At 41.4% G+C, this 23,669-nt stretch overlaps 1 protein-coding gene across 7 annotated transcripts in view; it reads left to right on the forward strand.

Moving 5' to 3' along the window:
• Positions 1–23,669, forward strand: part of LOC114069919 (A-kinase anchor protein 2-like) — a 157,130-nt gene that overhangs the window by 119,438 nt on the left and 14,023 nt on the right. For 6 of the 7 annotated variants that reach the window (XM_027907553.1, XM_027907085.1, XM_027907242.1 and 3 more), the window contains one exon: positions 14,364–16,755. In XM_027907553.1, coding sequence (XP_027763354.1) covers positions 14,364–16,755 — 2,392 coding nt within the window. Of the gene's footprint in view, positions 1–3,535; positions 3,580–14,363; positions 16,756–23,669 lie in introns of those variants that run through there. The other variant, XM_027907463.1, reaches the window with a different exon arrangement.

The raw sequence follows: 23,669 nt of genomic DNA on the forward strand, positions 1-23,669 counted from the left end.
TCTCTTATTTTCTTTTCTTCTCTTTTCTCTTTTTTTCTTCCAACAAGATGTTAAAAGAACAGAATTAGCTCTTTGAAACAGATTGCAGCAATGACCCTGTGCTTTCATTGTTGCAGTTACCTCCAGTGTGGTCTTTGGGCTCGTAGGAAAGCATCTGTGTCCTGAGGTATAATTCTGTTGCTGCTTAATCAGGACATAGAACAATGCAAATCACTGTTGCTGTCACATTTTAAAGAATTTGTGTTTAACCGTATGCACAAGTTGCAACCAGCTGCTAAAATGTGAGATGGCTTCTCTGAGAAACACTCAAAGTACAGACTGTGCCCCAGATTCAGATCTCATCTTGTATCTTGAAGATTGACAGAGAAGGGCTGTTTCAGATTAATGAGGCCTCCCAAAGTCACAACACTCTTGCAGAGAACATGGTGCACCTACATCTTTTTTTGTTGACTGGTTGAGCTCTTGCTTACACATTTCATTTGCCTCTACAGGTGGCCTTGTGGCATGGGCAGGGCAGATCCTTAGGCTGTAGCCTTAAGGATCCTCAGACCTGCAGAAAAAAAAGAGTTGCTGCCTTATACTAGCTTTTCATATACACTGACTTAGTCAAGAAACTTAGCATCCTTGCATTTATTGTGCATTTTCTGCTGCAAATTTGGAAGATTAGGGACTGAAACAGGTAAATCACTTCGTAAAGGTCCCTTTTTTTCTCAGATACTGAGGCTATCACTCTTGTCTTTTACAATCTTGCCCTTGATGTCTCCAGAAATTAATATTTGCTGACTGTTCTGTGGCTACTAATAGAGGCTCTCCACTGCATTTCAGTCTTCATACACTTACTGCATTTCAGTGTGGCATGATGCAGAGGACCCCAGGGTGTACTGCTTACAGTCATGCTGAACAGTTGGTTTAAAGTTCAGAGATGTCAAGAATCTTGGCACTTCAGGATGTTAGGAGGAATAATTATAAAGTGTTCTTGGAACACCTTGAGTTAAATTTGTGCATTTTTATTTGTTTATTGATCATTCAGCTGTTTCAAGTTTCTGTTCATGCTTTTTGCTTCAACCAAGAGCATTACTTGTTTTTTTTTTTCCCCCCTAGGTAAACTTGAAGTTGTATTGGGAGAGACTAAGGCTTTAAGAAAAAAAAAAAAAAAAAAAAAAAAGGGGAAAAAAACCCCCCAAATCACAACTTATTTAAAACTGACAGTAATGGTGGGTCTGAATTCCTGAGGGGGAAAAAGTTTGTTTGTTTATCTGAGGCCAGCTGTAGCAAAAGATGGCTTAACAGGGTGTATCTACTGCCTTTGCTACTAAAGCTACACTGCTGTATTGTACACACATCATTACCAATAGCCCAGTTCATTCTTGCAAAATACCGATGTCAAGGGCAAGTTATTCCTGTTTTTCAAAACTAGTTGGTATGAGAAACAGGTAATTTAAAAAAAAAAAAAGTTTTTTTCAAGTGCAACTCTTTTAGACTTCATTGAAAACAGAGTATTTGCATGTCAAGTGGACAACTCCCATGAGTCTGTATCGAAAAAGGGTCTTGAGCTCCATCTCCTGCATAGGTGGGTAGTGCTCCCGCTCTGTCCTCCAGTGACCTCCTGGGCTTGTGGGGCTTTAGACGGTTGGTGTCAGGAAGAGTATGGAAGATAAGTATCTTGTGACCTTTTGCTTCTTTGGTGACCACAGGTGAAGCAGAGTTACTTAAAATTCATATGTAATCAATAAGGAGCTATGGAAATTGCATTTTAAATCCATACATTTTAATACAGTATTTTATTTCTCTGTGGGACACCTATCCCTCTTCATAGGGTAGAATTCTGAGATGATTCAAGGGAATAAAAAATAGCTAATATTATGAAATCTATAAGTAATGTATTACAATATCTGTCCCTTGTGCAGACAGTGTAGGAGGTAGTATATGAAAGCACACGGTATTTTCTGTCACTTTAGGCTAACCAAAACCACTCTTAGTCTTATTTTTAAGACAGGAATGTTGAGTGCCTTTTCTTTTTTTTTCCTAGTGAGACCTATTTACATTCTGCTTTCATAGATTAATTCAACAGGTGACAGAGTTTCTTACCTGCCCATTTAACACTGTAGAGACTTGCCTTGACTCATTTAATGTGGCTCAGGCAGGTGGTGGAGCATCTGGTGAAATGAGCTGCCACTGCCTTCGAGGGTTCTCCTGTCAAAAATGTCACTGCTGTTCATTTTCATCATTGCTGGTAAAGAATGGCTGTGCCTTCCCTTTGCTGATGCCTTAGAAGTAGTAAGAAAGCAAGCAAATATCTTATGTAATTCTTCAGGTAGGTAAAGTTTGCTATTTCAGCCTTTAAGCCATATCATCTATAGCAACGTGTGACACTAAATTCAAGCCATTTTAACTCAAAGTCGGGAGGGCCTTTGCAGGGGATATCTGGTCAGCATAGCTCATGTTTTTAGCTTTAACTATTAAGCCTCCTGGAAACCTAATCCAAGGGTACTCAAATGTCACCTAGCCCAGAGGCAGCAGTAATGAACAAGTACTATACTGTAGAAAACATTGTGCGTTTTTTTCCTGTCACCCTCCTTTGTAAATTTAGGTGGGGGTTTTTTGCATTCCTTCTATTCAGCTGTTTTCCGTTCCGCCGGTGCTTTTTGTAGAGGCTGTACACCACTGCTCTGACCTGAGTCTCCTGAAACAGGTTACCAGAGGTGCCCTAAGCGCTTCAATTAACATTGCAGCCTCTCCCGTGGAAAGAATATAGTCGAGCCGTTTTGTTGTTTCCTGGTAGATAAAAAGTACTGCTAGTTACTTCTTGGAATTTGTGTCTTTCACAGCAGCCCTTCATGGTGTTGTTCTCTCCCAGTACTAAGCCAGCCACATGCTGTGCGGTAGGGTAGTGGACCTCACTGCAGCCCCCCCCCCCCCTCCCCCCAGGAAAAAAAGCCCAAAAACCAAACAGAAAAACGAACCTACGACAGTAAACCCCTGCTTATGTTAGCTGAAAACGTGTCTTAAGGTCTGTTACCGACACAGTGCTTTTGAGAGTATCCCTAAGGAGATGGCTCCCTTTCAGGTTAAGTGAAGTCATGCTCTTTATGAGAAGTGTGAAATGGAATTTTCCTTTATAAGAGACTCTGTGTGAGTGGGCTGAGGGTGTGGGCTTCCTCTTTTTTTTTTCCTTCTTTCTTCTTTTTTCCCTTTTTTCTTTTTTTTTTTTTTTTTTCTTGGTTTTCTTTTTTTTTTTTCCCCCCCTCTTTTTTTTTTTTTTTTTTTTTTTTTTTTTTTTTTTTTTTTTTTTTTTTTTTTTTTTTTTTTTTTTTTTTTTTTTTTTTTTTTTTTTTTTTTTTTTTTTTTTTTTTTTTTTTTTTTTTTTTTTTCTCTCTCTTTTTTTTTTTTTTTTTTTGGTTTTGGTTTGTTTGGGGTTTTGTTTGTTTGTTTGTTTGTTTGTTGAAAGAGCCCTCCCTCAGCCTATGACATCAGAGTCCTGTAATGAGTTGGGGAAGGAATGTGACTTAACAAGTGAAGGCCTTTGTGGAAAACAGCATATTTAGGTTTTCCTTCGGAGTTTACAGAAACAGAGTAAGAGTAAGCTAAAATTTCTTACCTGTGACTTGTATCTTCGTTGAGTTTTATCATTTGGTATTGGGAGAAGTATTTACCATACCATTTTTCCCAATGATGTTGGTGGAATTCTTTGTGGTTCGTGTGCTCATTGTGAGCAGTAAGCAGAGCTTTTTGAGATTTGCAACTTTCTACTTTGCTACGTTCTTCTACAGAAGAATATTGATTTCAAGGAGGAAAGATATTTTCTGTATATCCTATACATGTGATAACTAGGGAAACCACCCAGCACATCCAGTGAGTATATTCCTTAGGCAGCACTTGCTAAGTCTTCTGGCTGAATTGTTTAGTTGCTGTGGAGGGGTATGTTTCCCACTCGTCGAGTGTGTTATCCTTCTTGACACTGTAAAGCAAACTTCAGCTCACAAAGACGCTTTCAGGGTGTCTGTTCAGCTTCACCTTATATAGTTGTTTAGCACTGAAGGAAATTAACAGTACCACGAGCAGTCACATTTAGCAGCAACAGCATTTCTGATGAGCCCTCAGTGCATGCACTAGGATAGCACATTCCTTAACTCCTGTGAGATGAGGAAGGATATTTTAGGGGAAAGCATCTGAAAGCCAAGATGACATGATCTTTCCTTCTAGCTTTTGCTTTTGTTTTTATGTACACAGACTCCATTGCTGAAGTACTGTGCAGTCCTTCAAATACTGAAAGCTGAGTTAACTGCTTGTGTGACGTGCTAGTAAACAATACCCTTTTGAGAAGGTCTGGTTAAGCCATTTTCGTCTCTTCCCCCCCTCTCCTCTAAAGCAATTTGATCTGGAATGTGTCAAACTTCTGTTTGTACAGAAATGTGAAGTGCTGCTTGCAGTTTAATGCTGAGCCTTTTTATGACTGTTTAAAATACCTTCAAGCAAGCATTTCCTCTCTGATAGCAAATTGGCTGAGAAATACAGCAACCCTTAGTGTAACAGCATAATTGGTTTTAATGGTCTTGTCAACATTAAAGAAATTAACCACTATTTATTTAATTTCTCTTTAATTAGGCAAAAAAAACCCCTATAACTGTGGAACTGGGCAATCTGAAGGACTTCTCAAGCAGAGCAGTTTGAGCGGGAATAGCCAGTCCAGTTAGCACCATTTTCCTCCATCATTATCTTAATTCTCCACTTGCTGAAAGAGCAAGTGATGAATGCCTTAATCAAATAATAGCCTAATGTAGTCCAGATGTGCAGTAGGTCATTTAATCAGTGACTTTTCAGCAGGAATAATGAGTTTTTACTTGGAAGAGGAGAGGGGAGCAGGGGCAGAGGGACAGGAAGTAGTAGGTGCTGAAAGGAGATGTTTTACTCTCAGGAATTTCTCAACTGCCTTTTTCCCAAATAAGGAATTAGAAAAAAGATCCTATCCAAGTCTCCCTTTCAATGAAACATGCTCCTGCAGGAGATAGTGAGATGACTGTAATGCTTAGTTTGTGTTACGAGCAAAGCTCAGATGAAGCTGCTGACTGTTCACAACACCACACACACATGGTAGGTCACATTTATAGCCTAGGGACAGCAATGGTATGTGGAGAATTTAGCAACATCCTCCTTCTTGGCCTCTTACTAGCAAAACTGTTCTATAGACCCTGTAGTCGTTTCACCTTTTTTTTCTTTATAACTATTCTGTTAAGTATTATTTATTTGCGAGACGTTTGTTGAAGTGGTTTGGCAAACTCCCCGTATCATCCTGGCTACATCGGATTCATTGTTTAATAATAGCAGGTTTCATTTTGCAGGTGTATCTTTGAATGGGTATTTTTCTATATGTGCCAGCCACAAAATTGGGTTACATGCAAGCCCTTAGAGGAAGAACCTTGAGAATCGCAGTGCACTGGAGTTACAACGTTTTGGCTCTTGTGTAAAATCTCTGGCTTTGTACCCCAAATGTTGTTTTATCCATGGTGTGTTTCTGGAAAAAGGGACTAGAGTGAAAACATTTTTGTGTGGTAGTTCCCTGATGAACTCTGGGCATGATGACACATTGGAGAGCATGACTCAGGGAAGGTGGTGTGCCAGGCTCTTCCTGGAAGCAGTTTCTCTTCCCCACTTGGTGCATAACTCAGCTGTTGGCAGAGACTTCAGTTATATCCTTTGATCACCATCATATTTTCCCCCTCTTCACTTACATAAATAAAGTGATTTTTGAGCTAGGACTAGAGCAGATATCCTTTCTTCATATCCTTTCAGGCTTCTTTTTCTAATGCTCCAATTATCTGCTTTTGCCTGAATGTAGAGGTAACAGCCTAAAATACATTTTGGTTAAAGCTAATTATAAATAGGGACCTTTTTAAGCCCCTGCATTCACTCCTAGTAGAGACTTTTAGGGGTCTTTAGCTTTGAAATAGCTCTATTTCCTTAAAAAACTGAAGAAAGCAATCTGTAGTGCTCAAGCCAGCTGGGCTGGTTGAGCCCTCAGACTGTAACCCTCCCAAGGCCCGCAGTAAATAAACACTGTCCTGCTCTTTGTGCTCCTGGCAGAGCAGGGTACCATTGAGTGAGACACACTGCACTGTGCACAGTTACGTAGGCATACCTTCATTAAGCAGATTTTGTTGTGATGGGTCTTAATCTAATGGATGAGAGCAGCTGTAACAAGTCCTCCTGGTAAAGACAAAACATCAGTAATAATTCTTAACCTTCTTCAGCTGTCAAAAGAACAGATGTTTAGCCTTACATTTCTGTGCATAATTCACTCCTTTAGCCTCTGTGGCAGCACTCCAGACTGTCAAACTCCATTAGATATTGAGCAGCCATGCCTTTCAGAAGTGCAGAAAATACTTATTGGGCTTTAGGAAATAGTTAAAAGCAGTATGATCTCCAACAGTTGATGTTTGTGCAGCAAAGAAGTGAAACAAGGAGAAAAATTATGTTAATCTTTATTTGCAAAAGTTTGTAGGGGGTTGCTTCTTTTAAAGCATTTCAGTTCCTACTACATTGCCCTTGAAAGTAAGGGGTGAAAGAGCATAGAGATCATCTGTCTTTGTTCAGAAAATGCAGTTAAGGCTACCATTTATGACAGATTTAGAGAATGGTATGAACCAGTGAAAGAATCTGTATCGTCAGAAGACTTTAGTAATACTAATACATCTCAGAAAGCCTATTTGTGTGTTTACGGCAGGTTTATCTCTGTTCCTCACATCTATTAGAACAGTTTTCCTAGCAACCATAAGATCTGCTCTGAGAGCAAATTAACTGCCTGGCCTTTTGTCTCAGTTTACTGCCTTCCTCCTGCCCCTGCCTAACCCAAATTCCTTCCTCTGGAGGTCCCTTTCTCATGCACCAAAATGATTAACATGCCTTTATTTTTCTCTAGATCTCTCATTTACATAGGAGAGTTGTAGATCCGTTCTTTAGATGGAAGAGCAATCCCCTTACCTCCAATGAAAAGACTAAGGAATTTTGGAAATCCCCTTGTCTCATTTATTTTTTCGTGCAAGTGACCGTAAAGGTCACTCTTTCCTTGTGCTGACATTATCTAGATGGGTTAGAGAGTATTAAGAGCAAGGCTTAGTTTAGCGTCCTTTCCCCTCCCCGCTGGGATTAGATCATGCTTTATCAGAGCAATTGTTCCATCCTCCGACATGTGCTGGGCAGATTTCAACTGCAGCATTTTGTGGAACTGATTTTTTATGCATACATTCAAAAGACACATTCTGCTCAGCTCAGTATCTGTACTGGGCAGTCTGTTTAAGCTGAACATTTTTGTCCTTATTCAGTTAGGATTTCTCCTCTTTCACTTAACATCAAACCAGAGGCTGAGTGTCAGTGCTACTAACAACAGAGCCCTTAGCTGAGATCTACCAGCAGCAGCTGAGGGGAGCCTGTCCAAGTGGGCTCCGCAAGTGCAGCAGTTCATGGCACAGGATCTCATCTCTGACCTTCAACTGTGAAGAAGAAATTATCCTTCTATTCCTTAAGGATTATGTCCTGCATTGTTTTCCCTGTCACGTTTTGGGACAGTTTTCTAATTGTGCTTACACAATTAGTGTAAACATGTGTTAGTTGGATGCAGAGCTCTTTATTTCTCCAGCAAACCATTGCATTTCCTTAGGTAGCATTGGAGGCTGCTTCAGCAGACCATATTTACCATTTTCAGTGACTTGGCACCACAGCCTTTTTAAATCAAGTATCCTAGCTGTTGGAAGTATTGAGTCTTGTTTCAGCTAAGGCAGATTTTAGAGACAAGCCACGGAAAAATAAGCCTTAGGAAAAATGCATAACGAAGTTAAAAAGTACTAACCATCTGTGCTGGGGTAGTTGATTAACACACAAACGTGGTTTGTATTGAGCTTGAGTTTAGTGCTGTCCCTCTGCAGCACTGGTTTGTTTCCCATCTCTGCACATAGGGGATGCAGTGTACTGTCCTCCTCATTCTGTCCTACGGAATAGAGTGAAGGAATATGAAAAATACTTGGCGTTGCACTTTTCTTTTGAGGTAGAAATCATTGTGGAATTGAAAGGACCATCGAAAGTGGGATTTGAACTGATTAGAGTGATGATAAAAACACATTTTTCTGGATGAAATGCCTTCTTATGCATGCATTTACTGCTCTAATTCAGTTGCGCTTTCAGGCTGACCTACATTACAGTGTAGAGAACAAGTGAATGGCCTTTTGAATGCAGGTTCTGGTACCTGAAATCATCACGGATTTACTGATTTCTTGGGTGCTTTGAAGCTTCTGGTTCTCCCTGTGAGTGGCTGATAGAAAATGGGGTGTGTGTATGCGTGTAGACTGGAAGTACCAAATGGTGCTGCACTTTCTGAAGGAAAGTTTAATCACAGCTTCCTGTAATTTCAGATTTGCATCTTGATTACTGTGGAATGGAACAGAGCTTTCATAGGAAAGCTAACCAGCCCCACACAGAGTTGTATCTGAGTCTATACCACTTGAATATGTATTGCTTTCCTTTCTACCAGCTATGTAACCATATCACAACTCTGATAAACTCTGCAATGTTTTTTTCTTTATCAGAAGTGATATTTCTTTTTATTTATAAGTTTAGCAGCCTTTTGTCCCTAAATATTAATTTCTGCATAAGTAACTTCGGCCATACAGGTACTTCATGCAGTTGCAGTTCTTTGCAGGAATCAAAATATTTAATAAAAAGTAGTTAGCCTTTTATTTTTGCATTTTTACAACAGCTGCACAAGCATAAAAGTTACAGAAGGAAGATACTTGTTTTTCTTGCTCCTGTAGCAATAGGTGGAATCCAGTCATTTGGATTGCAAATTCTTCACAGAGAGACCAGATCTATATTTACAGGAAGCAAGAGAAAAAAACTGGCATACAGGATCAGGTGTTTTTCTTCCTGTAGAAAACTGCTTCTCATTTACATACCTTGAAGTTAGTGGGAAGTAGTAAGGTTTATTCCAAATTTGGATCCTGACTTACCCAGGAAACAGTTAAGCTATTTGTCATTGAGGACACAGAAAATACTGGAGCTACAGAGACATGTTTGGAAAAATACAGTATCAATTGATTTATGTGCTCATCATTAAAATATCCTATATATGTTTACCATTAAAGTATTCATAATTTTATCCATCTTTAATGTATTACAGCAGCAAAAGAAGACTGGAGTTTGATTTGATAAAAGAGCTTTACAGTGTATAATGTGGGGAAGCTGAAGCCTGTGGCTCAGATGCAATGAAAAAGAATATTGCAAAGCCTTTCAAGAGTATCGCAAAGTCCTGAAAAACTGCAATCATAACTTCTTCTCTAAAACAGATGAGAAAAGGAAATAGGAAAACCACTAAGAAAATGCCACATAGCAAACTCTCCAAATAACCACTTGCTTGGGCATTGTATCCCCCCATCCCTTATTACTGTCTGTATTCCAGAAGAGCCCCACTGCTTCTCAGAGGGAAGTTGCATTGATTTTTAGAATATACCCTTGTGATTTCTGAAGTGCTTAGGAGACAAAACAGCATTCCATATAGAAAAGATTGTGCTGTCTGGCTACCTCAAAATAGTCACTGAAGAGCATAGAGAGCTGCTAATGGAGAATGTCATTGTGACACTCAACACTAACTCATTTTAGTTATCAGAAATGGTTTTGGTCTGTGTATTGAAGACACTCTGAAAAGGAACAGGTTTTGTTTTTTGTGTGTAGTAGGATTATGACTGGAACTATTAAAGGTGGTGCCAGCACGTGCCTGACATACCTTAAATTCAAAATTTGGCGATAGGATTTGAGGATTTATTTTTCTCTGAAACTCGAATCTTATTTCATTAAGTGAAAAATTGTAAATTTTTTTGACAAAACTTTCCATAGTAGTTTTAAAACCCTGAGGTGTCAGTATAAAATATGATGTGAAAAAAAGAGACCTTTATATATAGGAACAGGACAATACTTTGGGTTTGTATTTGGGTTTGATTTTCTTTTAATGAAGATAAATGTTTTCTGTAGGTAATGTCAGTAGAAATCCCCTTTCCTTGAACTCTGCATCATCATCTGCATCCTTTTTTTTTTTTTTTGCCCCAGATTTGTGATCTTTTGAAGGTTGGTTTTTTTTTTTTTTTAGCTACTGCTTTCTCTTAGCTCCTCCGAACAGAAGATTTTCAAAACACAAAGAGTTTGGCCTGTGTCCTCAGACTACTTTCTGCAAAGGCTTCCACAGGTGCTCTCTTGAAGGTTTGCTGGAGTCAACCTCCTAACAAACCCATCATTTGGTTCCTTCTCACTTACAAAGAGGGGCAGGCCAAGGCAATAGGTGAACAGAGATAAGATGGTTGACATCAGCAGGGAGTTATGGATTAGCCAGTCAACCACATGCAAATGTGGGTTTAGTACTAAAACTGCTTGAGGTATGATGGGCCCAAGAGTCAGATCCAAGAGCAGAGGGGAAATGGTTGAACAAAAACCCCGGTTCAGTGCCCAGGTAGTGGGAGGAGAAGCAGATGAAATACAGGACACCTTCAAAAGAAGATGAAAGCTGAAAAAATGGAACACTGACAATGCAAATGAAGCCAGGAGACCAGCAATATCAAAAACTTGTCCTGAAACTTGGCTGGAGTGATTGTAGCATCCTGCAATGAGGAAACTGTTTTAGATTTTCTTAAACCATAAAACTTCTTGGTCGTTTTTTCTTTTCCTCTCTCTCCCTACCACTGCCACTGTTGCTTCAGAAGAATGTTGAAGTGGCTCAGAAGGATTGCCTCCCACTTGTTTCTGTAGGCATTTTGTGTTGCATCAAACAAAGGAAGGCACTGGCAGTAGGTTTGCTGGGTCTTGTTAGTAGCACACCCACAATTTTTTCCTTCTGAAAGAACTGATTTCCCAAACACTTACACTTTTGTAGATGAGGAATTCAGCCAAAGAGAAAATATGCTAATAATTTCCTAAGCTGCTAATAACCATAGTTTGCTAAAGTGCAGCAGCATTGTAGAAATAACACTAATTACCCAGTTGCATCTTGACTTAAACAGAAATGAATGCACATTCAGAGGTTCTGTAAATGTAACAGCAACTTCTGGAAAATCTGGGTCTAGATGAGCAGTTTAAGGGAATCTCTGTGAATGCTGTATTGCTGACTACAATTAAGACTGAATGCAGCCCATTTCCCATTCACCGGTCTTTGTAATGGTGCAGGTTTTGAAAAGCCTCCTCCCTGTAGGGGGCAAATACAAAGCTGTCGGTAGGGGTTTATCGCAAAAGCTTGCCTGGAAAGCTTGCCTGCTTCTGCCAAACAGCTGAGGCAGGGGGTCTGTGTGTGTCCCACCACCCTCCTCCTCCCAGCCTCCTCCCATGCATGGTGTCGTCATCCTGACGTGCCACTTTCCCACACCCTGCCAGTTATCCTGGGCAGGATCTGTGGCCTGGACTGTCTTGAAAAGATTTTTTTTTTTTTAACAGCTGTTTTTGTTCTTATTTATCTGAGTTCTCTTCTAAAAGTAATTCATCAGCAGATTGCTCTTACAGGAGTGCTTTGAGCGTACTCTCATTGCCGTGAGTTCACAAAGCTGTCCCCAGATTCTACCAGAATGTGTTGAGGAAGACAATTTTGGGGGTTCTTAAGCGTATTTTTTCTCTCCTAACATTCCTCGCTGGATTCTGTGCCATTCCAGGGGCCCTTCTTCATGCTCAGTTGCTAATTTCTATCAAAGAAAGCCTCCTCCAATAAGTAGCAAACGTTTCCTCAGAGCTTTTACTGCATAATTGTCTGTTTTGCTACATAATTACATGTGCCACACTAATTGCAGAGACACATGCACTTTCAGAGTTACATGCTGTCACAAATGCATGCCCTGATTAGACAGTTCCCTGTGTGTGCCTTATATGTGAGCTATGGATTGCAGCTCTGATGAGAGGATGGACTCTTACTCGCTTGGAGATTTAGGTAGAGCATTATATCTGTGGTTCTGTCATCTAACTTGAATATCCAAATATGGTGTACATTAAAGCAGTGATGGAAGTAGACACGCTTTAGGGAATGCAGTCTCTGGGACCACCAGGGGTATATTCCCAGCTCCCTGGTGTGGAGGTACCAGAAGCACAGGGGGCCCTTTTGCTCTGGTTTGACTCTTTAGGTAGATGTGCTTAAGTGCCACTGATTTTCTGTGTCCATTGACGATATATTCTTGTGGCTGCAGAGGACACGTAGTTACCTACCAATATCATCAGTGGCTTTGAACTGCTTAATTAGAAGCAAATATTATCAGGAGCATAATTGTGTACCCAAGGTCTATGTAACAGAGGACAACCATTGGTCTTACACTTTGCACACATTGTTCCAGCAACTGACATACCCCTTTTTGCACCAGCATGTCAAGAAGGGAAGATTTAAACCCAGATATCAAAAAGATATTGCAGTCTTAATCCTGTCACCTGAGTACCAGTTGTGTTGGTGGAGCCTTGCCAGCAGATCAAGTGCAGTTCCTGCCTTTTCAGGTTAAAAGAAACCTTATCTATGATTTTTTTTCATTCCTTCTGAGCCCACCTGAAAAAGTAAGGACTTTTTATATTTGTTCTGTATTTGTTTGCAGAACATCTGATTTCTTGAATACATCTCTAATAGGACTAAAGAAGAAAATGGCCACATTTAGATATTTAAATGATGAAAAATACAATATGCCTTAAGAAAAGTGCTGCTAGAAACTTCAGTTGGAGTATTTCTAAGTTCAACAGAAAGTGAAGAAGTGAAGCAAGTAGAACCAGTAAAGTTTATAAAGTAAAATACGTAGACAAAAGCAGGTTGTTTGTTTTTAAAGATTTTTTCCAGTGTTTAAGCACAATTAAGAATAGAATATCTGGTGGCTGAAGCCAGCGCTGTCTTCAAATGTGTACAACCATATAATTAGACAGAAAGATCTTCAGAGTGTTTTTAGAAAGAGCTCTTCCAGCTGACTGCCTGTAATTGTTTAAGGTGTGTCAAATGCATTGACTGCCTATGTAAATGCAGCAGCAATGTGATTGTTCAGGTCACTGGTGAGTGCCATTGTGCTCCTTGTTGATCATCTGCTGCTGCAGTGTGTATTAATAGCATGCTGGGTATGGGACAGCAGGGGCAGGGGTGACCAGCAGACAATGGTGCCCTTGTTGGTGGCCACTGAGTTCGCAGGGTTTGATCATTGCTGTTTGCCTTCCAAGCCCATGCCTCACACACAGAAACACACACAGAAAGGGAAACAGAGACCTCAGATAGCATATTTCTGTTTTAAAAAGTTAGTCAAAGTAAATAGATGTGACACTTTCGGTTTTCATAGTGTAGGAAGTAAGCAAGAGTTAGCAAGTTCTTTTTGAAGAATGATGTTTAAAATTTCCTTTTCTTTGAGTGTTTTCTTTTTTTCCTTTTTTTTTTCCTTTTTGCGATATAGAATTATTGAGAATTTAATTGGCATGTTGCCAACGTAATTGGAATTTCCTTCAGACTTTACATACAGAAGTTCATTAGGCTGCTTGACCAGTAAAATCTTCCTGTACCTCAACATACACAGTGTTTCTTTCAGTAACCTCCTTGTGAGCAGAGGCGACGCATCAGGGAGAAATGTGAATCCAGTGCATCTGCACTGCAGATTAAAGAAGTGGGAGGGAGGAGACCATGACTCTGGTCCCTGTCATGCTCCTTGTGGTGGTCTTCATGCCATGGGAGTTGCAGATGCTTCCTGCCTCTCAGGTCCAATTGTGTGTGGGTTTCCGTGTGGGCTGGAGAAAGACCCCATGTCTTTTCAACACTGTGTAATTCTACCCTGTGTTTGATGACCAGGACTGAGCCACTAAGAAATGAGCATTCCCTGCCACATCCTTTTTCCAAACTTTGTATGAATCACTTTCCTTCACATGAGCATCTGTTTCTGCAAAGCAGGGTCAGTAATACTTTTCATCTGGAGAAGCATTATGAGATTTCCTTTAGGTGTGGAAAGCATTTTTGAAATACCAAGATCATAGCTGTTGTGTACTGCATATGCAAATCTTTGAAGAGTCTAAACTGGCAAGTCAGTATTAATTTGGAAACCCAGAGCTCACTCCTAGTCGCAGACCAAGACACAGGCATGAAATAATGACAAAGTAAGGATGGTAAGCAGATGGGAGATCCTTAAATGAAAGTTTGTTGTTGTTTTAATACCTTTTCCAGTTTATGGTAAGATAACATCCTGTTTTTTGTGTGAATAGTTTGCCGTGCTTTTTCACATTTTGAGGGAATGCTTTAATCTCAAGTTTAAGAAGTGCTGGGGTTTGGTTTTCAGATGGTGTTTACCTACTAAAAAATTGGATGGGTTTTTTTAGGACTTCATCATAGTTTTGTTTTCTTATTTTAGAAATCTTCCAGAATCCCTGAGGATGACATCCGGTTGAGAAAAAACAGAGACCAAAACTGTGCCAATTTCTTGGAGCCAGCTACTGTGCTTGCTACAAAGGAAGAGAAAATGGAAATTGAAGTTCCAGTTTCTGAACACAAAAGCATCACCACAGTGGCTTCACCACATCCTGTAGACAATCCAACCCACTTTTTTTCCCCTACTGCCAGCCGCAATGGACTTAAGGAAAGGCACGAATCTCTGGACAGCGAAGTTGCTAAGGAGATCAGATACCTAGATGAAGTGCTGGAAGCAAATTGCTGTGATTCTGCTGCAGATAGTACCTTTAATGGGACATCCTCCCCTGAACCAAGTGCAGTCTCCATTATGGATGGCTCAGGAACATCTGCTAATGTCAGTAAAGATTCAGGGCGTAGTGAAAGGGAAGAAAATGTAGCTGACAAGCAGGCAGCCTCGGAAGTTGAGGCATGTGAAGCTAGCATAACTGATGAGAACCTGAAATCTAATGGCCATTCCTTGGGTGGACTGAAAGAAGACACTAGGGAGAGTCTCAAGGTGCCAGGAAGTCCCACTTCTTCAAACAGTTCTAGGAGATCCTCTAAGGATGGAGAAACAACTCTTACAACCCTTAAGAAAGAGGCAAAGTTTGAACTGCGAGCCTTCCATGAAGACAAAAAGCCCTCAAAGCTCTTTGAAGATGAAGAAGAGAAGGAAAAATACAGAGTCCGTAAAGTGAGACAATCGGAAGAAATGATGGAACTAGAAAAAGAAAGAAGGGAACTCATTAAGAGCCAGGCTGTCAAGAAAAACCCCAACATTGCCGCCAAATGGTGGAACCCTCCTCAAGAGAAGCCCCTGGAGGATCAACTGGATGAAGATCATCTGGAGTCTCACAAGAAGTACAAGGAGCGCAAGGAGAGACAGCAGCAGCAAGGTGCAACACCAGCATCCCCCAAACAGGTCAGCTGCCCCTTTGTAGCCCCAGAGTCAGTCAATATCAAAAAAGAGGATATTGTCACAGAGCAGATTGACTTCTCAGCTGCCAGAAAGCAGTTCCAGCTGATGGAGCATTCAGGTCCATCTCAGGGTCAGGCCCCACCGAGGCGGTCAGGAACACCCAAGATGTTCTCCATCAAACCCTTCTACAAAAGCCTCAATTCTCCATATGTGGACAAGCCGATGTCCTCTGTGACAAGACCTGTTTCAGTGTGTGGGCAAACAGGACAGGTTGAGGGTAACAATGCCTCAGCTGTCAAAGCACAGAAAGTCTCCTGTACCTCAGAAGATGACAAAAGTGCCCAGACTACCACGGCTGACACAGCAAGAGAGCTACCAGTCAGTGATAGCCCCAGAGCTGGACCAGCCTCAAAACTGTGGGCAGAGGATGGAGAATTCATGAGTGCAAGAGCGGTCTTCACAGTGGTGAAGGACGATGGACAAGGAATTCTAGATCACTTCCCTAAGTCAGGCAGCGCCTCTTCCCCTCCAGAGGAGCTTGACTCCGGTTTGGATGATTTGTCTGTTAGGTCTCAGGATACCACCGTCTTGGAAACTCTTTCCAATGACTTCAGCATGGATAACATAAGCGACAGTGGTGCTTCCAACGAGACCATGAGCGCCCTGCAGGAAAGTTCACTGGCAGATTTCTCCCTGCCACAGACCCCACAGGCCGACACTCCAGCTGAGAGTAGGAGTGAAGGCATCTCTAAGTCCTTCAGCGACCCAGGCTGTGATTCCCCCTCCTCTGCCTTGGCAGACTCCATGCTGATGGATGACCAGCTGGAGTACCAGGCTGGCCTGCTTGTTCAAAATGCCATCCAACAAGCCATAGCTGAGCAGGTGGATAAAGGAAACTGCAATGAAGAAGAAATACCAGCAGAAAAAGAGGTCTTAGTCAAAGAGCGGTCAGCCATCACTGAGCCAGCTCCAGCCCCCAAGGAGCATCAGAACCCAATGTTTGAGCCACCCCAGGTGTCTTCACCAGTTCAAGAAAAAAGGGACACCATACCAAAGGCTTCAAAAGAGGAAGACTCAGGACTCAGGGAAGGGAAGAGTTTGCAGCAGTCACCCATGTACTCAGCCAGCCAGCCATTCCTTGTGGAGGAAGGCAAACATGAAGTCAGCTATTTCAGCAAATACTCAGAGGCAGCTGAGCTTAGGAGCACAGCCTCCATCCTGGCCACACAGGAGCCTGAAGTGACCGTAGGTCCTTTCAAGTTACGGTCGAGGAAACAGCGAACTTTGTCAATGATAGAAGAAGAGATCAGAGCTGCCCAGGAGAGAGAAGAAGAGCTGAAGAGGCAGCGGCAAGGTTTGCAAATGGCACCAAGCCCTGTTACAAAGAGTGCACCACCCATGCCCAACAGAACCGTGTCTTACAAAACTGCACCAGGTAAGAGCCCAAAGTGTTAGAGTGGAAGTGAAATACGACTGAAGGGTCAGGTATGGCTTAGTTTTATGTCATTTTTCAATTAAAACATTGTTTTGCAGGGAGTGGGAGGATCATGACTTTGTCTGCCAGGAAAGTGCAGGCAGGAGCACTGCATGGGACAGCCATGCAGTTTGTGAGCACACCTGTGGAAGGCTCTGGTTTTTCACAAATGTGGTGCAGGATAAACTTAGAGATGCTGATCATCATTACTAAAAACTATGCTCTGTTCATCCCTGCCGCAATGATTGTAGCATGACATGTCTTTCCCTGTGCTGATAAGACCACCCACTGAAGTTTAAGATCATCTCAGGGAAGAATGGCAGCTGTTTTTGGAGCTGTATGGCTCTTCGAAAGACAAACATACAAGGCCTTTCTTAACAGGCTTTCTGTTCTCTTGCATGCCATTAAGGAAGTAGAAAGATAGTGGAGATTCACATATTGGAGGGGTTTGAATCAGATTTCTTTTTCTGTGTATTTTGCTTTCTGTTTTCAGGTCTTTCTTGGCCTTAATGAACTTTGTCTTGTAGAACAATCTCCAGAGTCATGAGTTGCCGTGTATTTCAGCCGGTGTCATTCACTATTGAATTAAACAGGCATCACAAACAAAATGCCTAATAGATTCAGTAGAAGTCCTCCTCTGACTGATTAGTTTCTGGTGGTGACAGTCATTGCAGTTGAGCATATTTCTTTCCCCCTTCCTCTTCTCAAGAAATAAAATGAAGCACTCATGCCTTCTTAATATAATACAGAAAAAAAATATAAAAAACACATACCAGGCTTCTTTCTATGTAGTGATTTTTATCAGCATATACCTACATAGGCTTTGCAAGTACTTAAAAGGTTTATTAACCATGATAATTGTGAAGAAGTATTCATTTTACTCAGAGTATTTAGATTCTGTTCTTACTTCCACTGGTGTAAACATGAGCTACTGATGGTCATTTTCTTTTGAAAGTCATGGCAAGCTTGAGGAAGATCTGGATTTAGTTCATTTCCCATATGATTCTGAACTTGGAGTGTTACGGAGCACATAAATAGCTAATAATTGGTTTTGTTTCTTCTGCGAAGGGGATGATTTTAACCTGTGGTTTGTGCCAAAAAATGTAGCAGATATCAATCCTTTCTCTGGAGTGCTATTGTTATTACTCCTATAGAATAGCATTTTTAATAGGAACCTCTTCTAATCTGAGGTTGTTCTGAGCAATATCTGACAAGATGTGAGATAGAGGGCACCACAGACGTCAGCTAGGAGGACTCATTGCGTAAAGGTGTGTTCATGACTGCTTTCAGAAACAGCATCATCTGTAGCTGAAAGTGCTCAAAATGATAATGATTGCATTTTACTCTCAAGTGGTGTTGGAAGTGCTGCTGGCACTAATGCTTGTTTTAATGGAACATTGTACTTCTCCTTCCTCTACACAACAAGGCGTTTACTTTGTGTCTCTAAAAATGTTTGTTGCAAGTTATGCTCTAGAGAAAATTATAAACTTCTGTTTTTAATGAATCATTCCAGACAGTTTCCTTTAAATGTCCAACTACCACACTTCCAAGAAAGAAATTTGGATCTATTAGGCAGTGACTCAAGCAGTAGCTTGAGCATTTTGCAGCTGGTGACAAGGCAAAGAAATAATTTCTAGGAAAAGATGAATATGTGGCAATGTTTAAGAATGTCATTGATCAAAAAAACCCCACAGAGAGCATTGCCAAAGTCATTCTTAAATTTTCTGCTTTCAGTGCTTTCTGAGCTGCAGACGTGCTCAGCATAGCTCTCAGCTGGAGTACGTCAGCCCATAGGGTTGCAGGGTGCATAACCTCAGCTCATCTCATCCTTGCTGTGCCTTTAGCCAGCTGTACTGCAGTTAAAGCTTGCAGGCATCCTTAAAAATAGGGAGGAGGAATACCATGCAATCCCTTGCAAGATTGCAGCCACTTTACTTTTAATATTTACAGGATGTTTTAAATTAAATTTAAATCTTGCAAAAACAGAGGCAAAATGTAACTCATCAGAAGCAAAAAAGTCTGGCTGTGAAGCTTAGTTGCAGGCGGTTATAGAGGTGATTTACAGAGAAAAACCAAACCTGCTTCTGGTGGACACAGTAAGGAATATGCTCTCAAATATGTCTGGTACTGTGTAGTCGGTTGACCTTGTCTGGATGTCAGGTACCCACTAAAGCCACTCTCTCGCTCTCCCTCTGCAACTGGACGGAGGAGAGAAAAAAAAAAAAACCAGCTAAGGATTCATGAGTTGAGGTCAGAGATGAGAAAGGTCAGTTACTGGTTACCTTCACGGGCAAAACAGACTCAAAGTGGGGAAATTACTTAAATTTATTACTAACAGGATAAGAGTCAAAGAGGATAAATAAAACGATCCTAAAAACACCTTCCCCCCACCCCTCCTTCCTTCCATGTTCTCCCTCCTCCCAACCAAGGGGTGCAGGGGGAGAGGGAATGGGGTTTGCACTCAGTTGTTGTTTCTGCCTCTGCTCAGGAAGAGGAGTCCTTCCCCTGCTCTTGTGGGGTCCCTCCCACAGGAGACAGCCTTTGATGGAGCTCTCCAGCCTGAGTCCATCCCTCAGGCAGCAGCTCTTGCCAAACTGCTGTCCGTGGGTCACTCCTCCGTGGGGTGCAATCCCTCACCAATGAGCTGTACCGTCGTGGTTCCACCACGGGGGCCACAAGTCCTACCCAGAAAAACCTGCTCCAGCCTGGGCTTCCCTCGGCATGGGCTGCAAGCCTCCAGCAGGACCCTGCTCCATCCTGGACCTTCCACAGGGTCACAGCCTCCTTCCTGCATCCACCTGCTCCAGCGTGGGCTCCTCCATGGGCTGCAGGGGGGTCTCTGCACCCCGATGGTCCCCCATGGGCTGCAGGGGCACAGCTGCCCCACCATGGGCTGCACCATGGGCTGCAGGGCCTGGAGCACCTCCTGCCCCTCCTTCTGCACTGACCTTGGGGTCTACCTTGTTGTTCTCACTGTTCTCTTCCCTGGCTGGAATTCTTTTTGCGCCACAGCCTTTTGTTCTTAAATATGTTATCACTGAGGTGTTTCTGTTACTCCTGATTGGCTCAGCCTTGGCCAGAGGCAGGAAGCCCCTCCTGGAGCCAGCTGGCATTGGCTCCATGGCACAGGGGAGGCTTCTGGCAGCTTCTAACAGAAGCCACCTCCTAGCCCCTGCACCAAAACCCAGCCACAGAAACCCACTACATACTGTAAAATGAATATCTAGTTTCACAAAGAAAAAAAAAATAATAATACTCCTAAAGAAGAAACAGAAGTACTTCTGTCAGCAAATTACCTTTCTGGAAGAAACAGTTGGCACTTTTAACATCAGGATATCTCAGCAAGAAGGGATTAAGGGGTAAAGTCTAAATTTGAAAAATCTGTTTCTAAACCTTTAATTGGGGAAGTGTAAACTCACCAGAACTCTTTTGAGGAGGTATAATAATTAACTTAATTAGCAATGGCCTTAAAAGGTTGGTTTTAGGTGGTGGTCTGAGCATAGTAGCTGTACTAGGACTCCAGGTGTCCCCTGGTTATTTATTACTCCTGCTCCTCTTTACTGCTGTGGATGTGGATACTTAAGTGGATAACAGAAACACGAAGTGCCAAAAAGGACTGCAGTGAACTGCATTGTAATTTTATTGAAATGTGAAAGATTTAACACTATTCATTTTGGGTGTATGTATGAAGTAACTGCTAATTATTTTAGAATTCAGACAGGCTGGTTTTACTCACTGTGACAATACAAGGCTGACTGTAGCACTCAATTTGTCTGCCAGCCACTCATCACAATCCAAAAGGTCTTCCAGTAGTAAACCTCTGTAGTGTTAACAAGTGTCCTTCCAAGTTGTTTGGGTTGCTTTGAAGCAGCCTTTTAACCCATCTCAGATCACTGGATCAAGATACAGGGTAATTTCAGTGGAATGTGCACACAGGACAAGACTTCTCCAGAGTACTTCTGGGAAGGTGAAGATGAACGGATGCGAATTCTTTCACAAAATGTTAGGTTTCCTGCGTGAGAAAACTCAAGAAAAACCAAGAAAATGTCTGAGTATGGCTACATGGATAGTCATTGTGGATCCAAAAATATTTGCGGAGCTCTATTTAAATTTGATAGTTTCCTGTATTGCTTTGCTGCAGCTTTTGCTGCACTTGGCACGGCATGAGCAGCTGTATAGCAAGTCAGTGGTTTCCTCTTACAGTGTACAGGTGGTACAGCATCTCTCCTGGGCAGAGCAGTTGGGGCTGTCTGATAGTTTGTTTGAGCAGGATGATGAGAGTGTGACACGAGAGGATTCAGCATACATTTGGTGATGTAATTCCCACATTCCTTTTATTAGGACTATGAAGAACTTGCATCTGATTTGCTATAGTGCCTGGCTCTGGGTAATTCTGTTCGTCAAAGGAGATGTGAAAATCATTACGTGAGAGGTCTTGGTTCAGTGAAGGCTTTTCAGTTGAAGAGAAACCCTTTGTGAATCTTGCTGTGCCATGATGAGGTACAGGGAAATCCCTAACACAAGAAGCTATGCCTGGGAGAGGCTTTGGGAAGCTGTCACATCTGCCTTTTCGGTGCTTATCACCAAAGCGTTGCCAGCTGAGGCAGAAGGCACGTTGCACTCCCTGCACTCACCTGCAGGCACTCAGACCCACTTGCACACCCATCAAGGAGAGCTGCCCACCAACTAATCGTCTTCTGTTGTCCTCAGCCCTCACTAAAAGAGCGAATTTCATTGGGTGGTAAAAGCCAAGTGGGGGAGGAGTAACTTAGCAATCAGATACCTTTAAATTTTAGGTAACTGTTGCCTCCAAATAGTGAGGGATGTCTGTGTGTTGTCTTTTTCTTTCTTTTTCTTTCTTTTCTCTACTTTTTTATTCTGAGTGGCAGCTGTGGAGCTTAAGCCTTTGTCAGAGGAGCCTTTTCAGCCTGAAAACTGTTTTCCACTTCTGTTTTTCACTAATAAGTACATACACAAAGGAAGCTTCTCAGGTTCAACTGTAGCCTGAAATTACTTTTTGTATAGTGGGAGGAGAGGCAGAAACTTTAAGGCAAGATATTTTTAATATTTGTGGCTTGTGTGCTTGTAAAGAATAAGGATCAGGTATAACACATGTGCATTAACTCCTTTTTAAAATCAGAATTTTGAGAAAGGCTAGGGAAAAAATGTTTATGGAAAATGCTGTTTCCTTACCCCCCTTCATAGGCACTGGTAAGAAAAAAAGCAAAGTTCATCATTCTTTTCAAGGATTCCTCTGGAGTGCTCATCAGTCATCCTGGGAGCACTTCCAGGAGTGCCTTAACAGCATACTAACCCAGCTCATTTGTCATTTGCTCTTTTATTCCTTCTGTAGTGGAGAATATCTGTGAAGTGAGAGGATTTTTGAGAGGTTCTTCATTTAATGTTTGCGTGTCTGTGCTTTTGCGTGTTTCTGTTGCTCACCTGGTGTTCCAGAAGAGCAAAGAGCCCACCTTTCACCTTAAGTGGTAATGAGGCTCCATATTGCCAGAGGGACCTTTTCTTTTGTCTGCTTCAGCTATTCCCTGACTCCAGCACAGACTAGTTTCCTGAAACAGTCTGTCTTGCTGAAATGTTTCAATTTGAAAAGTTTTCTCTGCTATGCAGATGTCTTAAAAAATGACAACAACATATGTAAATAAAAAGTAAATGTGTACATGTAGATTTGGGATGCTATAGCCTTTTATATATATACATGCATCTGTACATATACATACAGTGTATGCATATAGAATATATAAGTATATATATAATACAAAGGTTGAACTCAATGATTTTGGAGGTCTTTTACAACATTAATGATTCGGTGCATATATGAATATGACAATTGATGGGCCTTCCAGCCAGGGGGAATAGATCTCTTTGGAGATATCCCCCTTATAAAATGTAAATCCCCAAACCTAAGATTTGCATTGTGTTACAGGTGAAGTGGAGTGGAAGGAGCTCTTTTCAGCCATTAGGCTTGTCCGTCAGTCTGAGCATCCTGTGATGTGTCTACATCCCTAGGGGAAAACAGAAGCTGGGCACACATCTGAGACTTCTAATTCTTCCTGCACTACTTGCATACATCTAATTGCTAGAGTAAGAATGAAGTAATACAGCAAGATGTCTGACCCTCAGTCAGGCCTTTTATTTTCACCACACTTTTTTACCCTCTGGACCTAACTGGCAAGGTGATAGTAGTTTTTACTCTCTCCTGTTGAGCAGTCACACATGGGTGCAGCTGGGCAGCTCAGGACCTGCTGTTGGTCTCTGCTTTGGCAGCGTAACTCCTTGTTGTCTATGAAGCAAGACAACCTGATGCAACCCAGAGAAGAACCTGGGCCCATAGAAACTCACCCTCCACTCTCTGGTAGGGTCATATAAGGAGGACGAATTCCCAGCCTCATCCCTGCACCATCCACCTTAAGATAAGCCTGTGGCGAGAAAGTAGTCATGCTGGGTTTTTCAACACTGATCAGAAATGAAAGTAGCCTGGCCAGGAGATTTCTTTTAAAAACAGCTCTGCAGTGCCTACTGAGATTTCACTTCTTCCTTTACGAATAAATGCTGTTGATTTTTACAGGAGGTTTCAAGGCTGCTCTCTAGTGGCTGCCACTGTCATGATGCTTTTTGAAGGAGCATCTAGGATTTTCATTTGTCTCAGCAACGACTTTCATGAAAATCTGCATGGTCCTTCTGATTACTTATTTTTATTTTGCAGTGGATATTTTTCTCTTTTTTCCTTTTTTTTTTTTTTTTTTTTTTTTTTTTTTTTTTTTTTTTTTTTTTTTTTTTTTTTTTTTTTTTTTTTTTTTTTTTTTTTTTTTTTTTTTTTTTTTTTTTTTTTTTTTTTTTTTTTTTTTTTTTTTTTTTTT

The sequence above is a fragment of the Empidonax traillii genome, unplaced genomic scaffold (assembly GCF_003031625.1).
Source record: "Empidonax traillii isolate 1590-97213 ecotype Southwest subspecies unplaced genomic scaffold, ASM303162v1 scaffold3:size4013460, whole genome shotgun sequence".
Taxonomy (NCBI): domain Eukaryota; kingdom Metazoa; phylum Chordata; class Aves; order Passeriformes; family Tyrannidae; genus Empidonax; species Empidonax traillii.